The sequence below is a fragment of the Ovis aries genome, chromosome 1, assembly GCF_016772045.2.
Source record: "Ovis aries strain OAR_USU_Benz2616 breed Rambouillet chromosome 1, ARS-UI_Ramb_v3.0, whole genome shotgun sequence".
Taxonomy (NCBI): Eukaryota; Metazoa; Chordata; class Mammalia; order Artiodactyla; family Bovidae; genus Ovis; species Ovis aries.
In genome coordinates, this window is record NC_056054.1 from 123,691,363 (window position 1) to 123,717,084 (window position 25,722).

At 48.3% G+C, this 25,722-nt stretch overlaps 1 protein-coding gene across 5 annotated transcripts in view; it reads right to left on the bottom strand.

The window, feature by feature from the left end:
* EVA1C (eva-1 homolog C) overlaps positions 1-25,722 on the bottom strand; it is a 123,442-nt gene that overhangs the window by 46,721 nt on the left and 50,999 nt on the right. For 4 of the 5 annotated variants that reach the window (XM_060403751.1, XM_060403749.1, XM_027978295.2 and 1 more), the window contains exons 2-4: positions 25,009-25,205; positions 21,758-21,881; positions 12,022-12,174 (exon numbers count right to left, since the gene is read on the bottom strand). In XM_060403751.1, the coding sequence (XP_060259734.1) occupies positions 12,022-12,174; positions 21,758-21,881; positions 25,009-25,205 (474 nt within the window). The remainder of the gene's footprint in view (positions 1-12,021; positions 12,175-21,757; positions 21,882-25,008; positions 25,206-25,722) is intronic. The other variant, XM_027978315.2, reaches the window with a different exon arrangement.

Below are 25,722 nucleotides of genomic sequence, written 5' to 3' on the forward strand. Positions count from 1 at the left end.
TAAGGCCCACTTGACTTCACATTCCAAGATGTCTGGCTCTAGATTAGTGATCACATCATCATGATTATCTGGGTCGTGAAGATCTATTTTGTACAGTTCTTCTGTGTATTCTTGCCACCTCTTCTTAATATCTTCTGCTTCTGTTAGGTGCAGACCATTTCTGTCCTTTATCGAGCCCATCTTTACATGAAATGTTCCCTTGGTATCTCCAATTTTCTTGAAGAGATCTCTAGTCTTTCCCGTTCTGTTGTTTTCCTCTGTTTGTTTGCATTGATCACTGAGGAAGGCTTTCTTATCTCTTCTAGCTATTCTTTGGAACTCTGCATCTAGATGCCTATATCTTTCCTTTTCTCCTTTGCTTTTCACCTCTCTTCTTTTCACAGCTATTTGTAAGGCCTCCCCAGACAGCCATTTTGCTTTTTTGCATTTCTTTTCCATGGGGATGGTCTTGATCCCTGTCTCCTGTACAATGTCACGAACCTCATTCCATAGTTCATCAGGCACTCTATCTATCAGATCTAGGCCCTTAAATCTATTTCTCACTTCCACTGTATAATCATAAGGGATTTGATTTAGGTCATACCTGAATGGTCTAGTGGTTTTCCCTACTTTCTTCAATTTAAGTCTGAATTTGGTAATAGGGAGTTCACGATCTGAGCCACAGTCAGCTCCCGGTCTTGTTTTTGTTGACTGTATAGAGCTTCTCCATCTTTGGCTGCATAGAATATAATCAATCTGATTTTGGTGTTGACCATCTGGTGATGTCCATATGTAGAGTCTTCTCCTGTGTTGTTGGAAGAGGGTATTTGCTATGACCAGTGCACTTTCTTGGCAAAACTCTATTAGTCTTTGCCCTGCTTCATTCTGCATTCCAAGGCCAAATTTGCCTGTTACTCCAGGTGTTTCTTGACTTCCTACTTTTGCATTCCAGTCCCCTATAATGAAAAGGACATCTTTTTGGGGTATTAGTTCTAAAAGGTCTTGTAGGTCTTCATAGAACCATTCAAATTCAGCTTCTTCATATATGAAACATATAGATATATTTATTTATATGTATATATTTTATATTCTCACATATAATAATATATGGAGCATGCTTATATGGACCATATAAACATGGTTTTTCAAGTGGTCATGTATGGATGTGAGAGTTGGACTATGAAGAAGGCTGAGCACCGAAGAATTGATGCTTTTGAACTGTGGTGTTGGAGAAGACTCTTGAGAGTCCCTTGGACTGCAAGGAGATCCAACCAGTCCATTTGAAGGAGATCAGCCCTGGCATTTCTTTGGAAGGAATGATGCTAAAGCTGAAACTCCAGTACTTTGGCCACCTCATGCGAAGGGTTGACTCATTGGAAAAGACTCTGATGCTGGGAGGGATTGGGGGCAGGAGGAGAAGGGGATGACCAAGGATGAGATGGCTGGATGGCATCACGGACTCGATGGATGTGAGTCTGAGTGAACTCCAGGAGTTGGTGATGGACAGGGAGGCCTGGCGTGCTGCGATTCATGGGGTCACAAAGAGTCAGACACGACTGAGCAACTGAACTGAACTGGTAAATGTGTGTGTATATATATGTGCATATGTATGAATATATATGTACATATTTTGTGATATATCATGTTTGATTTAGTTGCTAAGTCATGTCCAACTCTTTTGTTACCCCATGGACTGTAGCCCACCAGGTTCCTCTGTCTGTTGGATTTTCCAGGCAAGAACACTGGAGTGGGTTGCCATTTCTTTCTCCATGTTATATACCTAAAAGTATGTAATATGTATATCTCAACAAATGGTGAGGAACATTATGAGGAAGGCACTTGATCTGAATATCTTCATGAAGGTTCTGGTTTATTTGTCAAGTCCAGTCCCACGATGCCTGGTCACTGGAGTGCAGGGCACACAGTAGCCACCCAACAATGATGTATTCAATGAATGGACTGGTGGACCGGCCTGGACACCAGGAAATGCAAACGCCCCATACACCTGGCTTTGGAATGTGTTCTGGGAGGGTGACCCATGAGTTCGAATCTACGCTGAGAAAAGCCGCCTGGAGGGGCCACCGGAAGCTGTCATTCTCTTGTCGGCCCCTGGGTCAGTTCTACCTGGCAACTTGCATCTGTTTTCTGGCAGCTTCTGAATATTTTGGTCTACAGGATGCATCTTGCTGGACTGAATTTGGTGGGGTTCTCATGAATGACAGAGAAGTGAAGGAAGCAAGTCAGGCAGCCATTGAGGATGGAATGAAATGTTTTGAAGTGCCAGAGCATCAAGCATGTCTCTGTGAAGAGTAAAGACTAACGGCCTGAACAGTGTTCTGGCAGCCCACCTACAGCTCACATCGGACCACGTAAAGTGGGCTTGATAAAGAGACTTTACAAAGGCGGGAATGGGATATGAACACCTCAAAGGATGGTGCAGGGCCCCGAGGAGGAACAGCAGAGACAGGCTACCAGTCCCAAGCCTGAGGGGCGAGGATAGGGGTTTCCAGGACGCGGGCTGCCCCACCGAGCGGGCTGCTGCATGGAGCTGGGTCTGCAGTGGGCGCTTGTGACGCTCCCGGTGAGTCATGTTGTGTTCCCTTAGCCGCTTTTGTGCCTGGATCTCTCATTGGATGGGGAGCTCCTGGAGGGCACTGGGGTTTCTCTGCTGTTTGCCCAGCACCTACTATCTGTTCAGCTCACTGAGACTCTGTGTTCCTCCCCCATAGCTCAAGGAACATCATTTTTACCGTCTTTCTGTGAGACTTGTGCAAAGCAACTGCAGGAGTCAAAGCCCGCGTCAATGTGAGCTGTTCTCACCAGCTGTTGCTGAGGTTGAATGAGCTCCCTCGCGGAGCCTGTTTCCTCAGCGGGACAGTGACGATGCGGAGAGCAGTGCTGGTTTACTGGTTGGCATGACTACTGCAGGAAGGTTACATTTAGGGGGCCCAATTGCAGCATCCAGTGTTCGTCAGGTACATCCGGCCACTACCTTAGATAGGAAAGCGGCACTTCTACAAAAGGCCTTTGGGACTTAGATAATTTATAGTCTAAACTAAATGCCTTCTTTGGTTCTTTCAAGTGAAAACAGGCATCTGGAATGATGAGGCCTCTATACTACAGCTTAATCTGCAAATAAAGACACACACACACAAATACTGGAAGGAGAATCACTGAGATTCTCAGGGCGCTATTTTTGGCTGATGATTTTTCCCCCCTATTGATTTTAAGATACTTTCCAAGTTTTTGCGAGTTTACATTGGTTTGAAATGAAAGCGTACAGAGTGAACTTTCTTAAAAAGAAAAACAAAATTCATATCTGGATAGAAGACAGCTTTCATATATGAGTGTCTCTGGGGTAACTTTCTTCAGAAATGTAAATTTTTCTGCAAATGTAATGATAAATGATCCGTTTGTATACCTCAACTTGCCCCAGGAGCTATGGGAAGTTTATCTAGGAGGAAAGATATATCCTTTGAATTTTCTTCCAGTTTACTTAAAATTTTTTATTGAAGTAGGATTAATTTACAATGTTGTGTTAGTTTCAAGTGTAAAACTGATTCAGTTATACGTATATATTCTTCTTCAGATTCTTTGCCATTACAGGTTATTACAAGACATTGAATGTAGTTTCCTGTGCTATACAGTAGGTCCTTGTTGTTTACCTGCTTTATGTATAGTAGTGTGTATCTGTTAATCCCGAACTCCTAATTTATCTCTCCTACTCTTGCCTGGAAAGTCCCATGGACGGGGGAGCCTCATAGGCTGCAGTCCATGGGGTCGCTAAGAGTCAGACAAGACTGAGCGACTTCACTTTCACTTTTCACTTTCTTGCATTGGAGAAGGAAATGGCAACCCACTACAGTGTTCTTGCCTGGAGAATCCAGGGGATGGAGGAGCCTGGTGGGCTGCTGTCTATGGGGTCGCACAGAGTTGGACACGACTGAAGCGACTCAACAGCAGCAGCAGTCCCCTTTTTATTACTATTTTTCAATGCTTTGTGGGTGCACAGGGTTGATTGTGAATATTTTTGCTGTCTTTAGGAGCCTTATTATTATTTGGATATTTATCAATTAGAAATTTATCTATTATTAACACATTTATCAATTGGAAAAAACCCTTACATCTCAAGATTGAAAATGAGCTACATGATTTCTGTATAAGCCACCTATATTGAAAAGAAGTAACAAAAGAATTATGAAGTTATTCTTGGAAGTCCAACAACTATTATTGTTTTTTCCGTAAGCTACTATTTTTTTTTCTGTTTCAAACACATGTTTATAGCTGAAAACTTGAAAACCTCAAATACTGCTAAACCAGGAAAATAAAAATCCTCAGTAAATGCCACTAATCAAGAAAAACAATGGCTAACCTTTAAAGAGCATCCTTCTAGTCACTTTTCTATATTTAAATGCCCATCCCCCTCAATGGATCATATACATATGACTCTATGCTACTTTTCCTCATTTATTAGCATATTTATGAAAAATTTTTAACAGAAGCATCATTTTAAAGAGTTGTATAGTTTCTCACTTAATAAATGAACCAGCTCTGTTTAAAATACCCTATTGGTAGACGTTCCAATGGTTTCCATCGTTTAATGCCATAAAAAATTCTGCGTGAAACATCCTTAGAGCTAAATACTTGCACACAAGCATGACGGTTTATAACTCTTGGAAGTAGATTGCTTTGTCAAAGGGTATTCAAAATATTAAAGCTTTTGATACACACTGCCAAACCGTTCAGAAGGGTTGTATCAGTTCACACCCTTGCCAGAACTGTAGGAGAGCCCCAGAAACTTTATATTTTCTTAGGATGTGTGCCTGATCATATTTCTTAAGGCTAACAGACGAAAAGGGTGGGGAAGACTCTATTTGTAAGACCACAATCCTTTTGGACCCAGGAGGTCCTGTGACCAGCGTGATTTACAGACAGGCTTCAGCACTCATAGTTACCCTGGGAGCAAAAGAATTTATCTTGATGAGCGTGAAAGAACCCATGGTGTATTTTTAGGAAGAGGCCCAAGGTAATTCAGGTCCTATGTAGCTCTGACCATTTCCTTGTTGACACTGAGCTCTGAACCACTGGCAGGATTCTCTTTTTTTTTTTTTTTTTTAAGTGGTTATTTCCCTCCCAGCCTGATTTTGTTTGCACCTCTCTGCCTGGCAGACTACCCTCCACCCCAGTACATGTGATAACAAGATACTCAACTATTTAATTTTTATATTTTTGGCTACTGTTTCACACTGAAACTGCAGTTAATCGCTCTTTACAACCTGTGTTTATTTAGATAATTAGGCTGGTTGCTCTTATGAGACTGTCTTGGCAGTGGGAGCCCCTGGCACCTTGATCTTTGGCTGAGAAGTCCAGGCCTGCCCACACTTGGCCTTGGGGTGGCCTTAGTCCAGCCTTTGAGGCCCACTGTGTGGTTTTTCTCACTCTCTTATTAAGGAAATAGCACCCCTGGAGCCCACCCAGAAAGTGTAACTGCTGCAGGAAATGATGTGCTGTGGTGGACACCCAGGGAGTCTTCTGGAAGCCTGCTTTCCAGAGTCCATGCCCCGGTCTGTGGGAAGGTGTATCCTTTCTTGTGTCAGATGCTGCTCCACTGGGGTTTCTCTGGGACCAGCGCTAATCAGTCACTTTTCTATTTTCTTTCAGTTTCTTTTCCAATAGAGGAGCCATAACTTCTTTCTTTCTTAAAAAAACATTTTGGCTGCTCCATGTGACACGTGGGATCTTAGTTCCCTGACTAGGAAATCAAACCTGCGCCCCCTGCATTGGAAGCTCAGAGTCTTAGCCACTGACCCTCCAGGGCGGTCCGAGAAGGAGCTGTACGTTCTGAAGGATCTGACTTGCCTGAAGATCTTTCGGAAATGTCTTTGGGTCATCACCTTCAGTAGAGACACCAGATCTGTGTTTAAACCTGTATGACAGTTCAGTTCAGTAGCTCCGTCATGTCTGACTCTCTGAGACCCCGTGTACTGCAGTGCACCAGGCCTCCCTGTCCATCACCAACTCCTGGAGCTTACTCAAACTCATGTCCATCGTGTCGGTGATGACATCCAAACATCAGACATCCCCTGAGGTCCCCTTCTCCTCTTGCCCTCAATCTTTCCCAGCATCAAGGTCTTTTCAAATGAGTCAGCTCTTCCCATCAGGTGGCCAAAGTACTGGAGTTTCAGCTTGAGCATCAGTCCTTCCGATGAACACCCAGGACTGATCTCCTTCAGAATGGACTGGTTGGATCTCCTTGCAGTCCAAGGGACTCTCAGGAGTCTTCTCCAACACCACAGTTCAAAAGCATCACTTTTTTGACAGCTGGCATGGTCATCAGCCTTGCTGCTCTTTCTAATTTTTTTTGCTTGACAGCTGTGATGATCAGCCATTGTGTTAGTTCCTAGGGCTGCGGTAACAGAGCCCACACACTGGGAGCCTTAAACAATAGAATTTTGTGTCCTCTCAGTTCTGAGGCGGGAAGTTGGAGATGTTCGGCGGGTTGGTCCCTTCCAAGGATCCCTTTCTTGCAAGTGGCCGACCTCTTCCTGCACCCTCACGGTGTCTTCCCTGTGTGCGTCCATGTCCTGAGCTCCCCTTACTGCGAGGACAGCGGTCACACTGGATGAGGATCCTCCTATATTACCTCAAATTAGTCACCACTTTAAAAGCACATCTCCTCAAACAGTCACATTCTGAGGTACTGGGGGTTAGGACATCAACAAGGGCATTTTAGGGGGACACAATTCAGCCCATAACAGCCTTCCGGATGGCCCTCCAAGGAACTCACATCCACGTGTAGCCTCCTCCCTCGAGGAATCAGTTGGTCTCTGTGACGGTAGACTCTGGAGAGGTGACAGGGTGTGGCTTCCATTTGCTCCTCTGCCTCTCGGGCTCCGGAAGAAGCTGGCGGCCATGTTGCAAGGACGCTCAAGACACCCAAGTGGGGAGAACCAAGGCCACCCATGAACAACCAGCACCAACCTGTCCATCATGTCAGGGAGCCTCCTTGGATGCTCAGCCCTCAGATGACCACACCCTAAGCCGATAGCCTGGCTGCAACTCCGCAAGGCCTCACGAGACCCTAAGTAAGAACTTCCCAACCAGGCTACCCTGGAACCCCTGCCCCCCAGAAACTGTGAGGCACTAACTGTTCATTTTTGTTTTGAGCCATTCAACTTGGGAGTATTTCATTACACTGCAGTAGCCTCTGGAGTGCACACCAGGCCTCCCTGTCCTTCACTATCTCCCAGAGTTTGCTCAAGTTCACGTCCACACGTAACCACCTCATCGTCATGCCGAGTAACTGGGAGCTAAAGCCTCGCTCCGCTCTGCTTCCTGACCGTGTGTGATGAGCTGCACTGGGTACCCAGACTCTGAGCCTGCGGGACTGCCCCAGACTTTAGCTTATATCACAAGAGGAAAAGCACACACGTCCCCTTGCAGAGGCCCACGGTGAGCTCTGACCACTTGGCCTTCAGGCAGCTATCCTTCCAAGTTCTTGCCAGGTTGCAGGGCCAAAAATAAACAGCCCTTTCTCCTTCTTCAAAGCGCTAAGGCTGAGCCGCAGTAATAACTGGGAACCGAGAGCAGAGCTCTCACGCCGGCGGCCCGTGGACCGGATGGGGCCTGCAGGCATGTTTTGTTTGGCTCTCACAGTGTTTTAAAAGTTGGAAAACTTTACATTAAAAAAAAATCATATTTTCAGCATCTCCCGAGAGGTTGGAAGCTATTGCAAGGCCCACATACCAAGCCGGCAACCATCCACTTGCTGAGCCCAGTGTGGGCACCTCACTTAGGAACAGGGTGGGGGTGGTTCTGATTCATTCATGGGACTCAGGATTCACTCGGGCACCTACTCTGTGCCAGGCCCTGCTCTGCTGGCTGGGAATCCTCATGGCAGAGACACACAGCACCTCTGCAGTGCTGGCCAGCTCCTGGGCAGAGAGACCACAAGCACCTAAGTGACTCCAGACTGTGAAGACCATCAGACAAGGACAGCTTGAGGCGGAGACCAGGATGAGGTGGCATGCTGGCGGGGTGCCTCGGAAGATCTCTGAGATGACGTCTGAGTGGACTCCTGAATGATGAAACGAAGCTGGCCACGCAGAAAAGTGGGGTAAGAACATCCCAGCCCAAAGGCAGAGCTTGTGCAAAGACACTGCGGTGTGAATGAGTGTAGAGGCTCCAGAGGCGGGACCACAACTGGGGACTGGATTTATTCTAATTACGGAAGACACAGTGGGATGGGGGCTGTGATCTGAGTTGCCTTAGATAAGCTCTCTCCAACTGCTAAGCAAAGAAGGGGCTAAGGGAGGGAACGGAATCAAGGAGAAGGGAGGAGGCCCAGATGGTCTGGATGAGAGAAGTCTAGAGTGGGCTGGGAGCAAAAGGGCTGGATTTGGGATCCTGAGAGCAGGGAGTGCCCACAAGACTTGCAGGCGCAGCGGAAGGGGCATGGGGTCAAAAGAGGGAGTCCAGTTTTCTAAAGTGGGGGATATTAAAGTGTGCTTATACCAGATGGGAAACTGACGATTCTGTGGGACAAACATGCCAAGTGTGGTTTAAAGCCTTCATGGACAGTTTACCTTGCACCGAGGAGTAGAGAATTTCTTAGTGTTCAGTAAGATTAAGAAAGTTCATTGGCCCAGGCAGCCAAGGTTTCCTGGCTCCGCACACACACACAGTCCCGCCCGTCAGTGCTAACCCGAAAGGCGAGTACCGAGTCAAGGCCTCCACAGGGAGCTGGGGGACAAGAAGAACGGGCACTTCCAGCCTGGGTGGGAGAAGGTTTGGGGGAGAATGGATCCATGTACATGTATGGCTGAGCCCCTCTGCTGTTTCCCTGAAAACTACCACAACACTGTTGATTGGCTATACCCCAATACAAAATGCTTTTGCTGCTTAAAAAAAAAAAAAAATCAATGGGCATTTGAGATGGTGAGTGGATGGGGACCCAAGATGGTGAGATGAATGGGCACTTTCAAGGACACTTTCATTTTCCCCTGGACCCGTTCACACCGCAGAGCTCAGGGCCTGTGGGTCTCTGACACTGGGTGCTGGGTCATGAATGCAGCTGTGGGGGTGGTCGGGGGAGAGGGCAGGGGTTTTGCCATGTGACTTAGCCAGGACTTCAAGCTTTTAAAACTGACCAGCCAAGCAAAGGGCTCAGTGTCTCATTCACAGACTTTTCCTGAGTCAACAAGGCTTACTCACGACTGACCCGAGGATTCCTTGAACTCTCCATGGGAACCTGTCTTTTAGCCACAGTGTCTGTTAATGTTTTCTTTGGCTGATGCCTTTTCGCTTTTAACCTAACTCCTGAATCCAACTTCCCAGGAACGTAAGGCAGCAACTTCCAGAACATCAGTCATTCAGCCTGCATGTGGATCTACCAACTTCTGCTCAGAAGAACCCCTGATTAATATTAAGTGACCCCACACTGAGGTTAAGAAGTGTAATTCCTTTCTGTAGAGAGAGGTCAGGTCATCCGGGTACCTTGTTCAGCTAAGCAAACTAGAGGACATAGGGAGCCCTGAAGGACGTGCAAGGGTCAGTGATCAGACTGGCCCTTTAGAAGGCTGCCTCCGGCCACCCTGGGGGGAAAGCCCTGTCTAGGGACAGGGGGCCTCCTGAGATGACCAGGCAATGGTCCCTTGATCTAATGCAGCAGCAGGAACAAGGGAGGATGGGGTAGAGACATGAACGCTTGTATGAGAGGGAAATTGGAGTTTCCAAACTCACAGGTCACTCGCTGGGGCCCCGGGCACAGACAGACAGGGGGAGCCACCCTCATGAGTGTCTCTCTACCCATGTGGCAGCCAAGCCTGTTAAAATGGGGGCCAATTAAGAGAGGCCGGATGCCCACTTCAGGCTGCTTCTGCTGTCTGCTGGGCTGCCCTTCAGACACCCTCCACCCTCCTGACCAAGGGCCTTCCTTCCCTGAATGCTGGGCGAGGGGCCTCGGAGACACGGGACACATGTTCCTTGTGAACTGGTGTTTGGTTCTCTTTCTATTCTTGCCTGAGAGTCTGCCTGAGTGGCTAGGTCACCTTCTTTCCTTCCCCCACCCACCCAGATCCAAGATATCACTTACACATGAACTTCTTTTTAAAATTAATGTTTCATTTCACATGTGCTCCAGTAGCAATTTAACACATCAAGGAGCTCACTTCAGATTTGATGAGTGAGTGCACCTTTTTTGCTGTTTCACAATCGAGTCTGTTCTCCCTGGTAGCACGGCGGGTCTAGGCGAGGCTGTTTCATCACCACAGATTGGGGCCTGGGATCGCTCATTTCATGTGTCATTTCAGCCAAGTGCCCAGGGGTTTGGTCAGACACCAGTCTAGATGTTGTCCCGAAGGCATTTTTAAGATACGACTAACATTAGTCATAGAAAATAAACTTATGATTATCACAGAAGTAAAGAGATGGGATAGATTAGGGATTTGGAGTTAACAGACACATTACATTTAAAATAGATACACAGCAAGGACCTACTGTATAGCACAGGGAATTATATTCAATATCTTGTAATAACCTACAATGGAAAAGAATCTGTAAAAGGTGGCAAAAGGTAAGGAATCCACCTGCCAATTCAGGAGACACAAGAGACTCAGATTTGATCCTTGGGTGGGGAGATCCCCTGGAGGAGGAAATGGCAACCCACTCCAGTATTCTTGCCTGGAGAATCCCATGGATGGAGGAGCCTGGTGGGCTACAGCCTATGAGGTCACAAAGAGTCAGACACAACTGAGTGACTGAGCATGCATGTATATAAAACTGAGTCACTTTGCTGTCCACCTGAAGCACTGTAAGTCAACTGCATTTAAATTTTAAAAAGATATGACTAACATTAAATCCGCCGACTTTGAGTAAAGCAGGTCACCCTCCATAACTTGAGTGGACCTCAACCGACCCATGGAAGGCTTTAAGAGCAAAGACAGGTCATCTGAAAAAGCTTTTGTCCAGGCTGAAATCCAAAACTCTACCAATATTTCCGGTCTGCTGTCCTGTGGAATTCAGACTCAAGACTGAACATCAACTCTTACCTGCATTTTCAGACTGCCAACCTGCCCTGCAGATTCAAACTTGCCAGGCCCCACAACTGCGTGAGTCAATTCTTTAAAAGCAGTCTATGTATCTAACTATCTATCACCTACTGGTTCTGTTTCTCTGGAGAACTCTAATGATAACAGAAGGTGACTTTGAAGGGTGGAATGTTTCCCTGGTGGCTCAGATGGTAAAGAATCTTCCTGCAATGCAGGAGACCTGGGTTCAATCCCTGGAGGGTAGATCCCCTGGAGGAGGGCATGGCAACCCACTCTAGTATTCTTGCCTGAAGAATCCCATGGACAGAGGAGCCTGGTGGGTTACAGTCCATGGGATTGCAAAGAGTCGGACACAATTGAGCAACTAACCCCTTCACTTTCACTTGAAGGATGGCCTTTCAGACGTTGTCTTAGCTCCACACTGCAGATTCCTCAGAATGACTCATTGAGCTCTTCTTCAGCCTACAGGCTCAGAGCCTTGCACAGGCTCTTCTCTCCACCAGGACACCTTCCCCAGGGTCTGCAAGCTCTCCTCCTCGCATCTCTGCTCAGCATGCCCATCACCCCTTTACCCTGTGCCTCCCTGCAGCAGCCCCCACCTGCCGGCCGGCCCTCTCTCCTTTCCTCATGTGCTTGTACCCTTAATGCTTATCAGCACCTGAAATGTGATGCATTCGCTCCTGTGTTATCTGCTTTTGTATCGCATCCTCGTCCACTGCAGGAAGGTCAGCTCCAGGTAGACTGTCGGTCACTAATGACTTTCCCAAGCCTGGAATGGGCCTTGCATACAGCAGGCACTCAATAATGACAAGGTGCAGACGAACTCAAAGACAGACGGATTATGCAATGAGGGGGGTAGGGGCAGAAGGAGGCAGACCCTGGTGAGTGGTTCCCCTCGCCCTTGACTTTCCCTCTAGCCAGGGTACCAGCCAATGGGGGCTGGAGCCCCAGTCTCCCCAACAGCACCCTGATAGCACCCACATAAGACACCTACCAAAGGGGGGGAGCCGCTCAGCTTCCGAGGAGCAGACATCCCTCTCCTGGGTCCTCCTGCCGTAGGTCGCAGAGTAGATGTTGAGAAACTTGGACTCGTGGCAGTGCAGTTTCAGCTCGTGGTCTTCACACACGGTTTTGTTTTTTAACTCATCTGAAGCAGAAACCAAAATCAGCGGCACCATCAGCTTCCCCAGAAGGACTCCGTGAGCATCGCCCGCATCCCAGGCAGCTCCCATCCCCCGCGGGGCTGCATCCCCGGAAGGGGACAGACGGCATGGCCCTGCCTGCCAGGGGCTCTCTGACCCTGCGAGGCTTCTGTGGGCAGGGAGCAATGAGCGGACCAGGACAGAGACCCAGGGACCACGCCGAGGACCAAACGGAGGAGGAGAGACGTCAGGGTGGAGAGGGCAGGGCGCGCTGGGCCAGTCCTAGGACGAGCCTGGCCATAAAGGGAGTTCTTCTCCCTCCCCACCTGAAGACACAGATTTCTTGATTCAAGGGAGCCTTTTCTCAAATGGGACCCATACAGCTGCATGCTCAGTCCCTCAGTCGTGTCCAATTCTTCCCAACCCCGTGGACTGTAGCCTGCCAGGCTCCTCTGTCCATGGAATTTCCCAGGCAAGAATCCTGGAGGGGGTTGCCATTTCCTCCTCCAGGGATCTTCCTGGCCCAGGAATTGAACCCACGTCTCTTGAGTCTCTTGTATTGGCCAGAGGGTTCTTTATATTAGTGTCACCTGGAAAGCCCCCACACAGGTAAAGACCAAGAATAATGTCAGGAGTGCAGCTAAACCTCACCATCCAACTTCACAACATTCTCACATCCCATTTGTGTATCTACCAAGAGACGGAGAAACTATGGACAAGCAAATTATTTCCTTTTCTAGGAAAGGAGCGAAAAACAAGGCACCGTGTGTGAACAATCCCTCCTTGAAACACAAGGTCCTGTCACAGGGAACTACAGCCAACAGCATGTGAGAGACCCTAATGGAAAAGAATATGGAAAAATAGAATCCCTCTTTGGAGGTGTGAGGAGCTGGTTCCAAGTCTGGCAGTTCAGGAACAATGGGCTCTCAGGCTGGTGGGGGTCCCAGGAGAGGAAGATCCAGCTCATGGTTAGTCCCCAAAGAAAGAATTTACTAAAAGTTTATTTGTTTAATCTGAGTACCACAGTGAAATTCTCTTTGCAACGTTATACAGAGGTGACATTATAAATTAAATACATCTTGAAGAAAATAGAGTTTATGGGTTTTTTTTTATGGAGTGTACCAAAAATAAAATTCAATTAATTTAAATGTTTACTAATGAATGGATTTTTTAAAGTAGTAGTATTTTTAAAGTAACAATAGTACTTAAAATAATATTAAATAATAATACTATTATTATAATACTAGTACTAAAAATAAAAACACCACAGACAGAGAAGACTACCTAATATGTGATTCCATTTCTGTGAGATATCCAGAAAAGGCAAATGTCTAGAGAAAAAGTGAAGGTTCGTGGTTTTTTGAGGCTGCGGGTTGGGGACATGAAGTGACAATGACTAATGGACACGGGGAAGTGTTTTGAGATGATGGAAATGTTCTGTAGCTGGACCGACGTGCTAGTTGCACGGCTCAGTACAGTTACTAAGAATAGTTGAGCTGGACGCTCGAAACAAGCGGACGCTATGCTGTGTGAATTATACCTCAGCAAAGACATTTCTGTCTTACTTTTATTTATCTGGCTGTGCTGGGGCCTTTGTTGCGGGATCTCTGTCTTCACTGGCATGTGGGATTTTAGTTGCAACATGCAAACTCTTAGCTGTGGCATGTGGGATCTAGTTCCCTGACCAGGAATCGAACCCCAGGCCGCCTGCATTGGGAGTGTGGAGTCTTAGCCACTGGACCACTAGGGAAGTCCCAACAAAGATATTTTAAAAATAACAACAGCTAATATTTACTGAGCCCTTTCTCTGAACTTGGGCCTTGTTCTAGGATCTCGGTGTGTCTCAGTGAATTTAATAATCAAAACAGCCCTTCTGTGAACCACCTCTTCTTATCCTTTGCATGTTATGCTTTGGATTTTTAGAAAATCGTTTGTAGGAAGGATTCATAGATGCTGGATGCTAACTTTTGAACTTTTGTCTCTTACATGTGATAAATATCTTTTCCTAGCCTCCCACTTCTTTTGGACTTTGCAAAATAAGAGCAAAGCAAAACCTGAAGAGGACCATGGTTATTTCTTTGCATGTGTGGTTCTCTCCTGCCCCCATCCAAATGTTTTTATAAGAAAAATCATGAAAAAATGCTAGCCCCACTCTATCACCCCAATCCTAGTTTTTTTCTATTTTGAAATGGCAACCAGGGGTACACCTTACAACCAGACCAGCACTGGCATCACTAGCAAACAAGAGCTGAACTCCAGGATGGGGAGGAAGAGCAAGGAAAACTAGTCCCACACCTCCCATTACCCCCACACCCACCCTTTTATTTCTCTCTCCCACTCTTGTTTTTATTCCACTTTTCTTTCCTGGGTTGGAGGTGCAGGCTGATCCCTCAAATCAAAGTTTTCCAGTTGTCATCTGAGGCCCATCATGAAATCAGTTTTGTGAGTCATGATTAGAAATTTAAAAAAATAGAATAGTTCAGAAAACATCAAAGTGCATCATACAAAATAAAGATAAACACTATTTAATAACGGATTCCTTTTAGTTGTGTGTGGTTACGTTGGGCCAAAAGGCAAAATGTTTTTCTTACTCTGGGTTGCGATCAAACCGTTCTGAAATTCCCTGAAGGAGAAGGCGAGAGCGGTAAACACCAGGGCAAAGGCGGCCAGTGGGACCCTCATATCCTGGAATTACCAATGCTTAAGCCCCAATCTTAAAACATGAAGGAAAATAATTTCCTAATAGAAATTCCTCCTTTCAGTAACTTGTAAATCCCCATGCCTATAAACACAGAAGGAGCAGTGAGGCCAAGCTTTTGAAGTGCTTGAAGGAAAAATTTTAGTATCTCAAGATTACCATCAGCTCCGGTACTGGAAAACTTGGGCAATGGTTCCTTAGAACATGTTGATGGGAAGATTCATGAATGAGAGATGTAGAGCAGAAAGCAAGTTACAGATGTTCCCAGAATCCCCATCCTGTCTAGGATTTGCACATACCTGTGAAGACCCATCAGAGGAGGAAAAAGTCAAGTGATGACTAAGCAAATGTTTCGGAAGCCCTTTACCCAACACTGAAATCTTAATAAAGCAGTTTAAACTTAGAGCCAAGAAAAGTTTTGTTTTCTTTTTCTTAATAAAAAGAACATGGAGTCTGACCTTGACATTGGAAGGTTTCATTTTGGTGAGTCATATCCGCACTGCTATGAGTTCTTCAGAGTTTTGATGAGCAAACACTAAATCCCACCAACACCGAAATATTGCCTGACTTCAAAGGTCCAGTGTGAGAGACGACCTTTGATGCAGAACAGAGGGCCCGCATAGACACACCAAATGAGCCCAAGCACCCTTCTAACTAGAAGAATACCAAAAATGCTAAGAATGCCCTGCATTGGCAGAGCTCACCAAAAAAGGAGGAGGGAGAAAGCAGGACGAAAACCAAGTCTTATCTCAGTATTCCGGAAACTTTTGAACAGGAATAGTTTCTTTCTTTTTTATCAGAACTTTTTAAAATTAGAAGAGCTTTTTTAAGGCATGTCATGAAATGCATTTGGTGGTGGTAGTGGTTTAGTTGCTAAGTCATGTCCGACTCCTGCGATTGCATGGAGTGTAGTATTTAGTACACTTAGTACATTTAGTACATTTAGTTTTTAAGGTCTATTGATTAAAAGTACCAGCCTCGGTATAAGCCAAAAACTCACCCAGAGTAACACAACACCCCCATGTAAGCCTCCAGTGGTCTCTGTCCCCAGATTACGGGCAAATCGACTCCTGGATTGGAGGGACCTGTGAGTGCCACGTTACATGCTTGGGGTTACCACTGTATGCTGCTGAGTCTCTGGGTTCCTTGGGAATGTACTAATTCACTGTCACCGAAGAGTGACATTTCTGGGTTCTAAAAACAATGATACTAGTAACATAATTGCTGCTTTTCTTGGAGAACTAGAACTTGTGTCAGAGCTGAGTCAGAGTGCTCGATGGTATCCGAAAACAAAAGGTGTGGGCAGCCTTTGCAGAAATGTGTTGCCAACATCCCTGTGGGTTTGGATGCTTTACCCAGGAGCCTGGGTAGAGGTACAACCACCCAGGTTTAAAGGCGGCAAATTCTCCCTCCTAACTAGAGGTCGACGTGCGCGATCCACTCCTCTTTAACGATACACGGACACATCTGCACATCAGCAGCGGCCTTTCAGAGATGGGTAGGGGAGCGATGAAACTGAGCAGGGCCCTGTGGGACTCCTGGGCATGGAAGGCTTTCTGGCCCCTGTTTCTTGTTTGCAGGGAATAGACTCAAGCCTCCATGATATTCCCTGAACTGCAAAGGGCAGATCAGAACAGTTGCTAATCAGAGAAGAGAGGAAATGCAGAAACTAGAGAGGAGCAGCCAAGAAACAATAGTGCAGCCTTGGGATAGGGTCCTGGCTCCTTCTCAGGGGATACACAGAGCAATATCTTTGAGCTCTTTACAGAACTAAAACCCCCAATGAATGGAAGGTGTTCAGCTCAGTTCAGTTACTCAGTCGTGTCCAACTCTTTGCGACCCCATGGACTGCAGCACACCAGGCCTCCCTGTTCATCACCAACTCCCATAGTTTACTCAAACTCATGTCCATGGAGTTGGTGATGCCATCCAACCCTCTCATTCTCTGTCGTCCCCTTCTCTTCCCACCTTCAATCTTTCCCAGCATCAGGGTCTTTTCCAGTAAGTCAGTTCTTCGCATCAGTCCTTCCAGTGAATATTCAGGGTTGATGTCCTTTAGGATTGACTGGTTGGATCTCCTTGCAGTTCAAGGGACTCTCAAGAGTCTTCTCCAATCCTCTGGAACTTTTGGAAGGTGTTAGCATTCTTCATTCCAGAGAACACCACCTGAGGCCTGATGAAAGGAGTACAGGTCCTGCACACACCCTAATCCTATTAGCAAGCCCACCCTTGAACTACTACTATAAAACTCCTCACCAAATCCCCATGGGTTGGGACATGCAGTTTTTCGAGGCAGCAGCCTGCTGTGTCCCCCTTTCCCTGGCAAAGCGATAGAGCTGTCCTTTTCCTACTTCACCCAAAACTCTGCCTCTGAGATTTGATTCAGCACTGGTGCACAGAAACCAAGCTTTCAGCACCAGCGCTTTGCCCTGATAGGAGTATGTTATTACTGACATTCACAGCTGCCAGTGCATGACAATGTTAACGTGAAGACAGCTATTTAGCCTCTTTTATTGTGTTTTTAGGGGCTTCTCCAGTGGTACAGAATCCGCCTGCAATGCAGGAGACTCAGGAGATGCAGGTTTGATCCCTGGGTTGGGAAGATTCCCTGGAGAAGGGCATGGCAACCCACTCCAGTATTCTTGCCTAAAGAATCCTATGGGCAAAGGAGCCTGGCAGGCTACAGTCTATAGTGTCACAGAGTCAGACGGAACTGAAGCAACCAAGCACACACATGCGCATTGTGTTTTTACGTCCTCAACAGACAATGCACCCTGCTACTACCTGGGGCAGAGCACACTCCCCCCACCCCTTCATGGGTATGTCATTGCCTTGCAGTCATTCATATCTTTAGCAAGAATTCCTTAAGGACTTTCCTGGTGGTCCAGTGGTTAAGAATCTGCCTGCCAGTGCAGGAGACATGAGTTTGATCCCTGGTCCAGGCAGATTCCACGCCATGGGGCAACTAAATCCGAGCACCAAAACTATGGTGCCCATGCTTTACAGCCTGAGGGCTGCAACCACTGAAGCCTGGATGCTCTAGATCCCATGCTCCGCCACAAGAGAAGTCACCACAGTGCGAAGCCCAATCACCTAGAGAGTGGTCCCTCTCACTGCAACTAGAGAAAACCCCCACACAGCAATGAAGACCCCATGCAGTCAAAAATAAAATGAACAAATAACTTAAAAAATTTTTAAAGACTTACTTTAATCTGTCCCTTGGGATAACAGCTGTCAGTCCCTGAACTCAACTCCCTGACAGGTCCTGTGCTAAGCATTTTACACACAGCACTATATTTTTATTCTTCACAGCACCCATGCATAGAAAGTGTATTGTGTATCATCTTTATTTTACCATTGAGTTATGGAGGCTCAGAACACTTTCTTCCGCTGCCCAAGATCACAGATAGCCCCAAAGCAGAGAAGAACGTGAGCCCTAAATTCAAAGACCTGCTGCAACCGAAAATTCTCCAAAGGGATGAGATTTAAGGACGAGGTGAAGCATGGCACACAATCAAGGAAAGAAGATTCCAGTGAGGACTGCTGATAAAATACTCTCCAAACAACAAACACACAAATGTGCTCTGCTGTGTAGCCTCAGCCGATTTCCCTGGTATAAACACTTCCGTCAAGGTGGCTGTCACTGCACACAGGTAAGGACGGGCCGAGAGGGGTAAACTGGCTCCCATGGTAAGGCTGGCTCTATGCGCCCTGGGTCCAGCAGTGGGGCCTTCGGACACTCAGAGTGTTATGCAGGGACTGGAACTGGGGCCATGGAGAAGAGCCTCCGGAGGTGAGTGCTGCAGAAAAAGAGGGAGGAGGGTGTGGGGACAACCTCACTTCCACCACTATTTTATAACAGCCCATAGGAACTCCAGTAAACTTCAATGCCCCAGGTCACCAATGTCCATCCAGGTCACACAAGATGCTCTGGTCTGAACCCTTGTGTCCCCCTAAAATTCACTTGCTGAAATCCTAATGCCCATGTGATTAGGAAGTGGGATTAGGCATCAGGAGGTGGGGCCTTTGGAAGGTGCTTAGGTCATGGGGGTGCACCCTCATGAATGGGGTTAGTGCCCTTACATACGGGACCCCAGAGAGATTCCTTGCCCTTCTGCCAAGTGTGGTTAGAGTAAAAAGGACGGCTGTCTATGAGAAGCAAGTCGTCAGAAGATATCAAGTCTGCATCTTGATCCTGGCCTTTCCAGCACCCAGAATTGAGAGGAAGAAATTTCTGTTGATTGTAAGCCACCTCATTGATGGCATTTTGTGATAGCAACTCAGATGGACCGGGACACAGGGCTCGCCCCTCTAGTCTGTTACACATGAGGCAGCCAGAGGGGGCTTTACATCCATCCGAGGACCCTGCCTGTTTAATGCTGCCCTACAGGAAGACTCCGCCTCCTCCCTGGCCATCAGGGCCCTGAATCCTGCCCCACTCTCTGCCTGGTGCTTCTTTCTGCTCCCTCCAGGCCCCTGCACCTCTGGCAGCAGGCTCCTCTAAGGAGTGAGCTTCCTGTGCCCTGACCTGACCCCAGGAGTTCCTCATCACTTGCTGGGAAAGTCTTCCCTGAACTGAGGTCAATCAGTTCCTCCTTTGAGCTTCTTGCACAGTATCAAGCGCACAGGGGTCTTCTGTAGATATTTTTTGAAGAGAGAGGGTCTTTCTGAGGAAAGGAGACGTTTGGCCTAGAAACTAAGATGCGATCAAGTATGTAAAGATCTGAATAAATGTTTTCTGGATGAAGGGACAACGGAAATCACTCAAGATAGAGCAACCATTCGTGAACCCTCTGCCAGACGTGAGTTCTCTTCATAAGCAGGACCTGGCCACACCTGTGCACAGCAGTGCTTAGTGAGGGTCTGATGAAGTGAAGCGGGCAGACAGGCCTCACTGCCTGCTGTAGACACAAGGCCGTGACCTGCACCAGCTTTCCCGGGGCCTGCTGATCTCATAGGGCCTTTACACTTCTTTCAGACGCTGGTCCTGCCCAGCCTCTTATCATGAGCAGTTTTCCAACAGAAAATGAGAGACACTATTGCAACAAATTGGCAGAAGTGGAAAAGAAGGCGAAGCTTAGGCAGACAAGGGTGTGGCCAAGTGTGTTATCTTTTTGGGGGGTGAGGGGGCTCTTTTTTTTTGGCTGCGCTGGGCTGTTAGAGCACAAGGGATCTTTAGTTGCTGCATATGGGATCTAGTTCCCGGATCAGGGATTGATCCCCCTGCACTGGGAATGCGGAGTCTTAACCACTGGACCACAAGGGAAGTCCCTGGTGCGGTCACTTCTGAGATCAGGTGCCTCTAAGAGTGTGGGCATCTAGAAGTGAATTTCCTGAGTCTACTGAGTGGGGGAGGAGTTGGTGAGAATTCCTGGGGGCGGGGCAGACTGTTCTGCAAAGTTTGGGCCTACTTGTGGGAGTTCGTGATTCTGTGTACTTGCGAGTGAGTGTGTGGCTACATGAGTGACAATGCGTATGTGTACAATATGGGTGTGATAGTATGCATGTGTGAGAGTCCAGGTGTGTGCATTGTGAGCGTGTGACAGTGGGTGGGGGCACATGTGAGTATGAGTCTGGGTGTGTGTTTGAATGAATTGCTGCATTGTGGTGGCAGTGCAAAATTTTCCAAAATTTCATCCCTGACCGTTGGCTAAATGTTGTTGCTAGCACACTGCTGTCTTTCCAACAAGTTTTTCAAGTATTACCAGGAACCTGTAATTACCTACGCTTCTCTCAGGCCCTCCATGCCTAGAGGTGTGACCTCCTCACGGAACAGCAATTATTTTGGGACTGCAACGGGTTAACCACAAAAGTGGTGTGCGTTAGAAAGGGGGGAGGTCAGTGGAGAAAGGTGCAAGAATCAGCATGGAAGAGGCTGGAGACGTCCCTGGAGGTCCAGTGGTTAACACTCCAAGTTCCCCTTGCAGGGGGTGCAGGTTCGATCCCTGGTTGGGGAACTGAGATCTCACATGCTGCATACAATGGCCAGAAAATAAAAAAGGATAGAAAGGTCGCTCCCACCCAGCCCTCTTGTTTCTCTCAGGAAAGATGCTGCTTCAGGATGGCCCACTGAGGACGAGAGTGGGAGGAAGCCAGCTCGTATAGACCTGTTGCTGTGGGCTCAGGTGGTAGTTGTGCCATCGGCCACCCCAGAAGGACAAGCCGCCCCGCAGCTGAGGGGGTGGGGGAGCCTCATAACACGCCCTCCCCTAAAAAGGAGAACCAGCTCCCCATTTTTGGGGAAAAGCAACTGCAGTCTCTTGACGCCCAGTACCTTTAGCATCAGTACCACCGAGTTTTACATACTAGGAAGGATTTTTTTAAAAACTCAGGGGTGGGCTTCCCTGGGGGTCCAGTGGCTAAGAATCTGGCTGCCAATGCAGGGGACACGGGTTTGATCCCTGGTCTGGTAGGATCCCACATGTCGCACAGTAACTGAGCCCAGGTGCCATGACTACCGAGCCTGTGCTCTGAAGCCTACAAGCTGTAACTGCTGAGCCCACGTGCCACAGCCACCAAAGCCCGAGTGCCCTGGAGCCCGTGCTCTGCAACAAGGAAGCCACTGCAGTGAGAAGCCGGCGCCCTGTTCGCCTCAACCAGAGAAAGCCTGCATGCATCAAGAAAAAGCCCGCATGCAGTAACGAGGACCCCAGCACAGCCAAATAACTAAATAAACAAGAGAATTAAAAAGAAGAAAACTCAGGGGCTTGCAAGAACGCACACAGGTAAGTGTGCACGCACACGAGGCTGGGACCCCGGCATGCCTATTAATAAGCGTTTCAAAGCTGGACGAATGCCAACTGGTCCACTGGCGGAGCACTGTCATCAGGCTCTGAATGAAACCGAAAGCCCACACCCCCACACGCTCTGTCCCCTCGGCAGTTACTTACTAGGTTGGCATTTAAAGGAGACCAGGAGGTATTTACTGCTTCCTGGACAAAGGTCAGGTCCAAAAACACGGCTATTGACCAGGAGGTGGCAGGCCCGCTGGTTCTGACACTCGTCCAGCACCTTCTAAAAGGAGAGGGTAGAAAAGGGACAGGCTTGAGAACCACACGCAGCGTCTGCGGGACCCCACACCTGGGCTGCTCTGGAAGGACGGGCACCTGCCTGCCTGGCCTGGGGCTCCCATTTAGAGCCTTCACACTGGTATCAGCTGAGTTTAAGACAGAAGCCCCCACACGGGGCTGGTCAGATCGGCTCCCAGTCTCCCCATCGCTCCTCACAAAAGAATATCTGCTTCAACAGTGCCAGGCCCCCCACAGAAAACCAGTCTCCAATTAGCCTTGCCTGGCACCACTACTGAAGTCCTGGCAAACAAGTGACATCGTGGAGGCTCCTGGGGACATAAGCCATATCAAGGTAGAGGGTGGACTGAAGAAACGCAGATGTCCACCCCTACCCACCACTGCTGTGTGAAACAACCACAGCTATGCATCCTTAGAAGCACCTAACACGGGTCACAGGACCCGTCAGCATTTGGAAGACTCCTGGGCTTCCCCGGCTTCTACCCTGGCTCAGGTGGTAAACGAATCCACCTGCAAGGCAGGAGACCCGGGTTCGATCCCTGGGTTGGGAAGATCCCCTGGGGAAGGGAATGGCTACTCACTCCAGTATTCTTGCCTGGAGAATCCCATGGACAGAGGAATCCGGAGGGCCACAGTCCATTGAATCACAAAGAGACAGACACGACTGAGCGACTAACTCTTTCCCTTTCAGTTTTTGGAAACCCCAACCCAAATGCAGGTCAACACATGAAAATTAAAAAGTTGATCCTTACCCTCACCAACCTCAAGGACACAGGACCCACCCACTCTGGGCGGTATCCCACCCAGCGGAACACTCAGGCTTTCTGTTGAGCCTCTGGCTTTAAACGCTTTCCGTCAAGCCTCTCCTGACCTTCCCCAGGCTGATCACACCTTTGTGAGTGAGTCTGCTCTGGGCAAGCTCGGGGACCACCCACCACTGGGTCTCAGGTAGGCCCCCGTCCCACTGCTGCCCTCTCAGTTCCCACATGGATCAGGACTCCCTCATCATGAACACAGAGGTCCTCTACGCCAAGAACAGGAAAAACGCTCCCAGGAATCTACTTATTCCTGTTCGACTGACTTTAGTGCCAATTCATAAGCCTGTCTGGAGTCACTGTGTTCTCACAGTCGCCCATGGAGTATCTCCGTGAAGGATGCTGGCCCTACCGAGTATTCTCTGTCACCTTAGGGCCCTCACAGTTGTGTATAAAATCAGGAAAAATGCTCAGGGAAACCCCCCAAGGACCCCCAAAGGATGGTGCATGTTCCTTGGCTGAGGGAATCATCAGCCCTTGCAAGGCTCCTCATGTTACAACCACGGGACCCAAGGCACCGCTCTTTCCAAAGTGTGTCAGAGCTGAGAGGTGCAGGGAGGGGACTTCCTGTAGCCATTTAGTCTCGGGATGAGGTGGGATGGGCAGGTGTCACCCTCCCTCCTAAGCTGGGCAACCGCCCTCCGAGGAAGCCCCTTGCGTCAGCTCTCAAACACAGGTTAAAAGAGGAAAGAATCTCTTAACCTCTGGAGGAAAAAGAGCAGCGCGCAGGGATGCTTCTGGCAAACGAGCCCTCCGAACAACATCCGGACTGTGTTTACAAATGATGAGTCGTCCGCCTGGTTACGGGAACATCCTCTTCCCTCAGGGTTGCCTGGCAGAGGCAGGCGCCCAGATCGGAGGATGAGGCTGGTGCCCGCGTGTGCCAGGAGTTCATACCTCCCCGAAGTAGGCACTTCCGCCCTGGTGGCACTGGTCACCGTTCTGTGAAAGCCCAAGGGAAAGCCTGGCACCAGCCAGGTGGGCATGGGCTCCTGGACTGAGGAATGGGGACGTTCCTAGGGTGCAGGGAAGGCTGGAGGGAAGGTGGGGCATGCAAGGAAAGGAACTGCTCGTCTCCAGAAGAAACACGTTGTCTCTCCTCAGGGCATGGAAACCAGGGATTCATTCAAACACATTTATGTGGTTTCCCGGTGGGTGTCTTCACCAGTCACGTGACCACCCGGATACGGCAGTGCTTGGCATGAAGCAGTAAGTAGTCCAGGCAACAGAAAAACCCTTCCATTATCACATTCGGTTTGCTTCTCCTCTTCCAGCCTTAGGGAGAGCTGCGCCGTGTCGAAGCTGATCCCATTTCTCCTCAGTCCTCTTCAGAAATTTATGGTTACTCTCATTTCTCGCAACGGACAAAAATCAAGCGGACATCTAATTCACCAGCTACTCTAACCGCCTTAACGTCAACGGATTCATAGGGAACTTCAGAGGCATTAAAAAAAAAAATCCAAACCCAAGTGACTCCATACCGTTGGCCAACTAGTTATAGATGTTGAGGGGGCCAGGAAAGCAGGATGGAGGTTGTTTGGGTAACTGAAAGCAAGAATAGTTGAAAGTGATCATGGATACTGGGGTTGGCCAAAAGAGTTCTTTTGGGTTTTCTGTACGCTGTTACAGAATACCTTAGTTTTGACCTGCTCGTAGACCAAGTATTTCCCCAATGCCAATCGAAAAAAGAATTGGCACCGCAACTCCACCCCCAATTCCTGGTATTATCAAGAGTAAACCAGCAGAGACTGCTCAACATAGATCCAAACCAGAATAACATGATTATCTACAACTGGAGAAGCAAACCATAAAAAATAACAAAGATGATTATTGATATTCCTCTTCCTTGAGTGCATGCTCTAAGAATCTGACCATGACCTCTGATGTCTGCCTTGCAGTTTCTACTAAAGCAGGCATTGCCTTTCCTTGTCTCCTGGGGGTGGGGTGGGGGGTGGAGGGGCTGATGAGAGGTGTTAAGCCTCAAGGTTGAAACCCAGCATAATGGTAGCTTTATTGCATTTAGCGTTATTGCAGGGAGCAGCGTGCCTTTGAATAAATTCATTCTGCAAGTGTTTGATGGGAGGGCTCCAGTAAGCAGGCATTCTGTATAGACTCAGAAGCAAAGACTAGCTCACTTGCCAAATTTGTGATCTGTCTACACGGAGATTTTCAGGGATCAGGTTTGCTTGGAGTGAACTGGGAAATCACAAGTATATACACAGAGAGAGGGACAGAAAGGCAGAGGCAGAGAAAGAGAAAACCATTTGTCATCTTAGAACATCTTAGGAAAGGCAATACCTGCAGTGTGGTGGGCACCACACAGGTTAGGCTGTCTTCCCTCTGGGAGGCAGGCTGCTGCGGACTACACTTTTGGTAATCTTGCCCATAAAATGCCGACTGGACACTTATCGTGGAATGCCGAGGACACTGCAGATTCAAATGGTCCCCGTCACAGGCATAGGCGGTGTGGTTTTGCAGGAGTTTGGTTAGGTAACCTGGAAAATATTCAGCTGGGTTACAAGGGATATAGGAGTTCACCACTCCTTCATGGATTTCGGAGCGGGAGGACCTCGGCTCCCCTGGCGCAGGGGCTGGGCAGTGCCGAAGGTGTGGGCAGGGCTTCCTCCCCTGATCCCCAGGACAGGACATCAGACAGAGCTGGGGGCCGAAAGGGAGCAGATGCCGGCTTTTCTGTCTGGGCTGGAGCCCTTGGTCTGGGCTGGCCCGTGGCAAGGCTCCGAGAGCGTGTTCCCTCCAGGAAGCACTGAAGGGCTGGCCAGGAGGCAAGAAGTCCTGAAGCATCTCTATAACGTAGGAAGAAATGGCGAGTGGGTGTCCCTGGGGCATGTAAATGCCTGTCCTGAGGGAGACTTGGCTTTTCTGATCTCCCACTAGCTGGGCCAGGCCTTCCTGGAGCAAGGGGATGCCCGTTTTATTTTAGGAAACCAGTCCTGGGCCTGCCTCCGTCCTGGAGAAGAGAGCAAGGCAGGCATCCTGCCTAGGGTAAAGGAC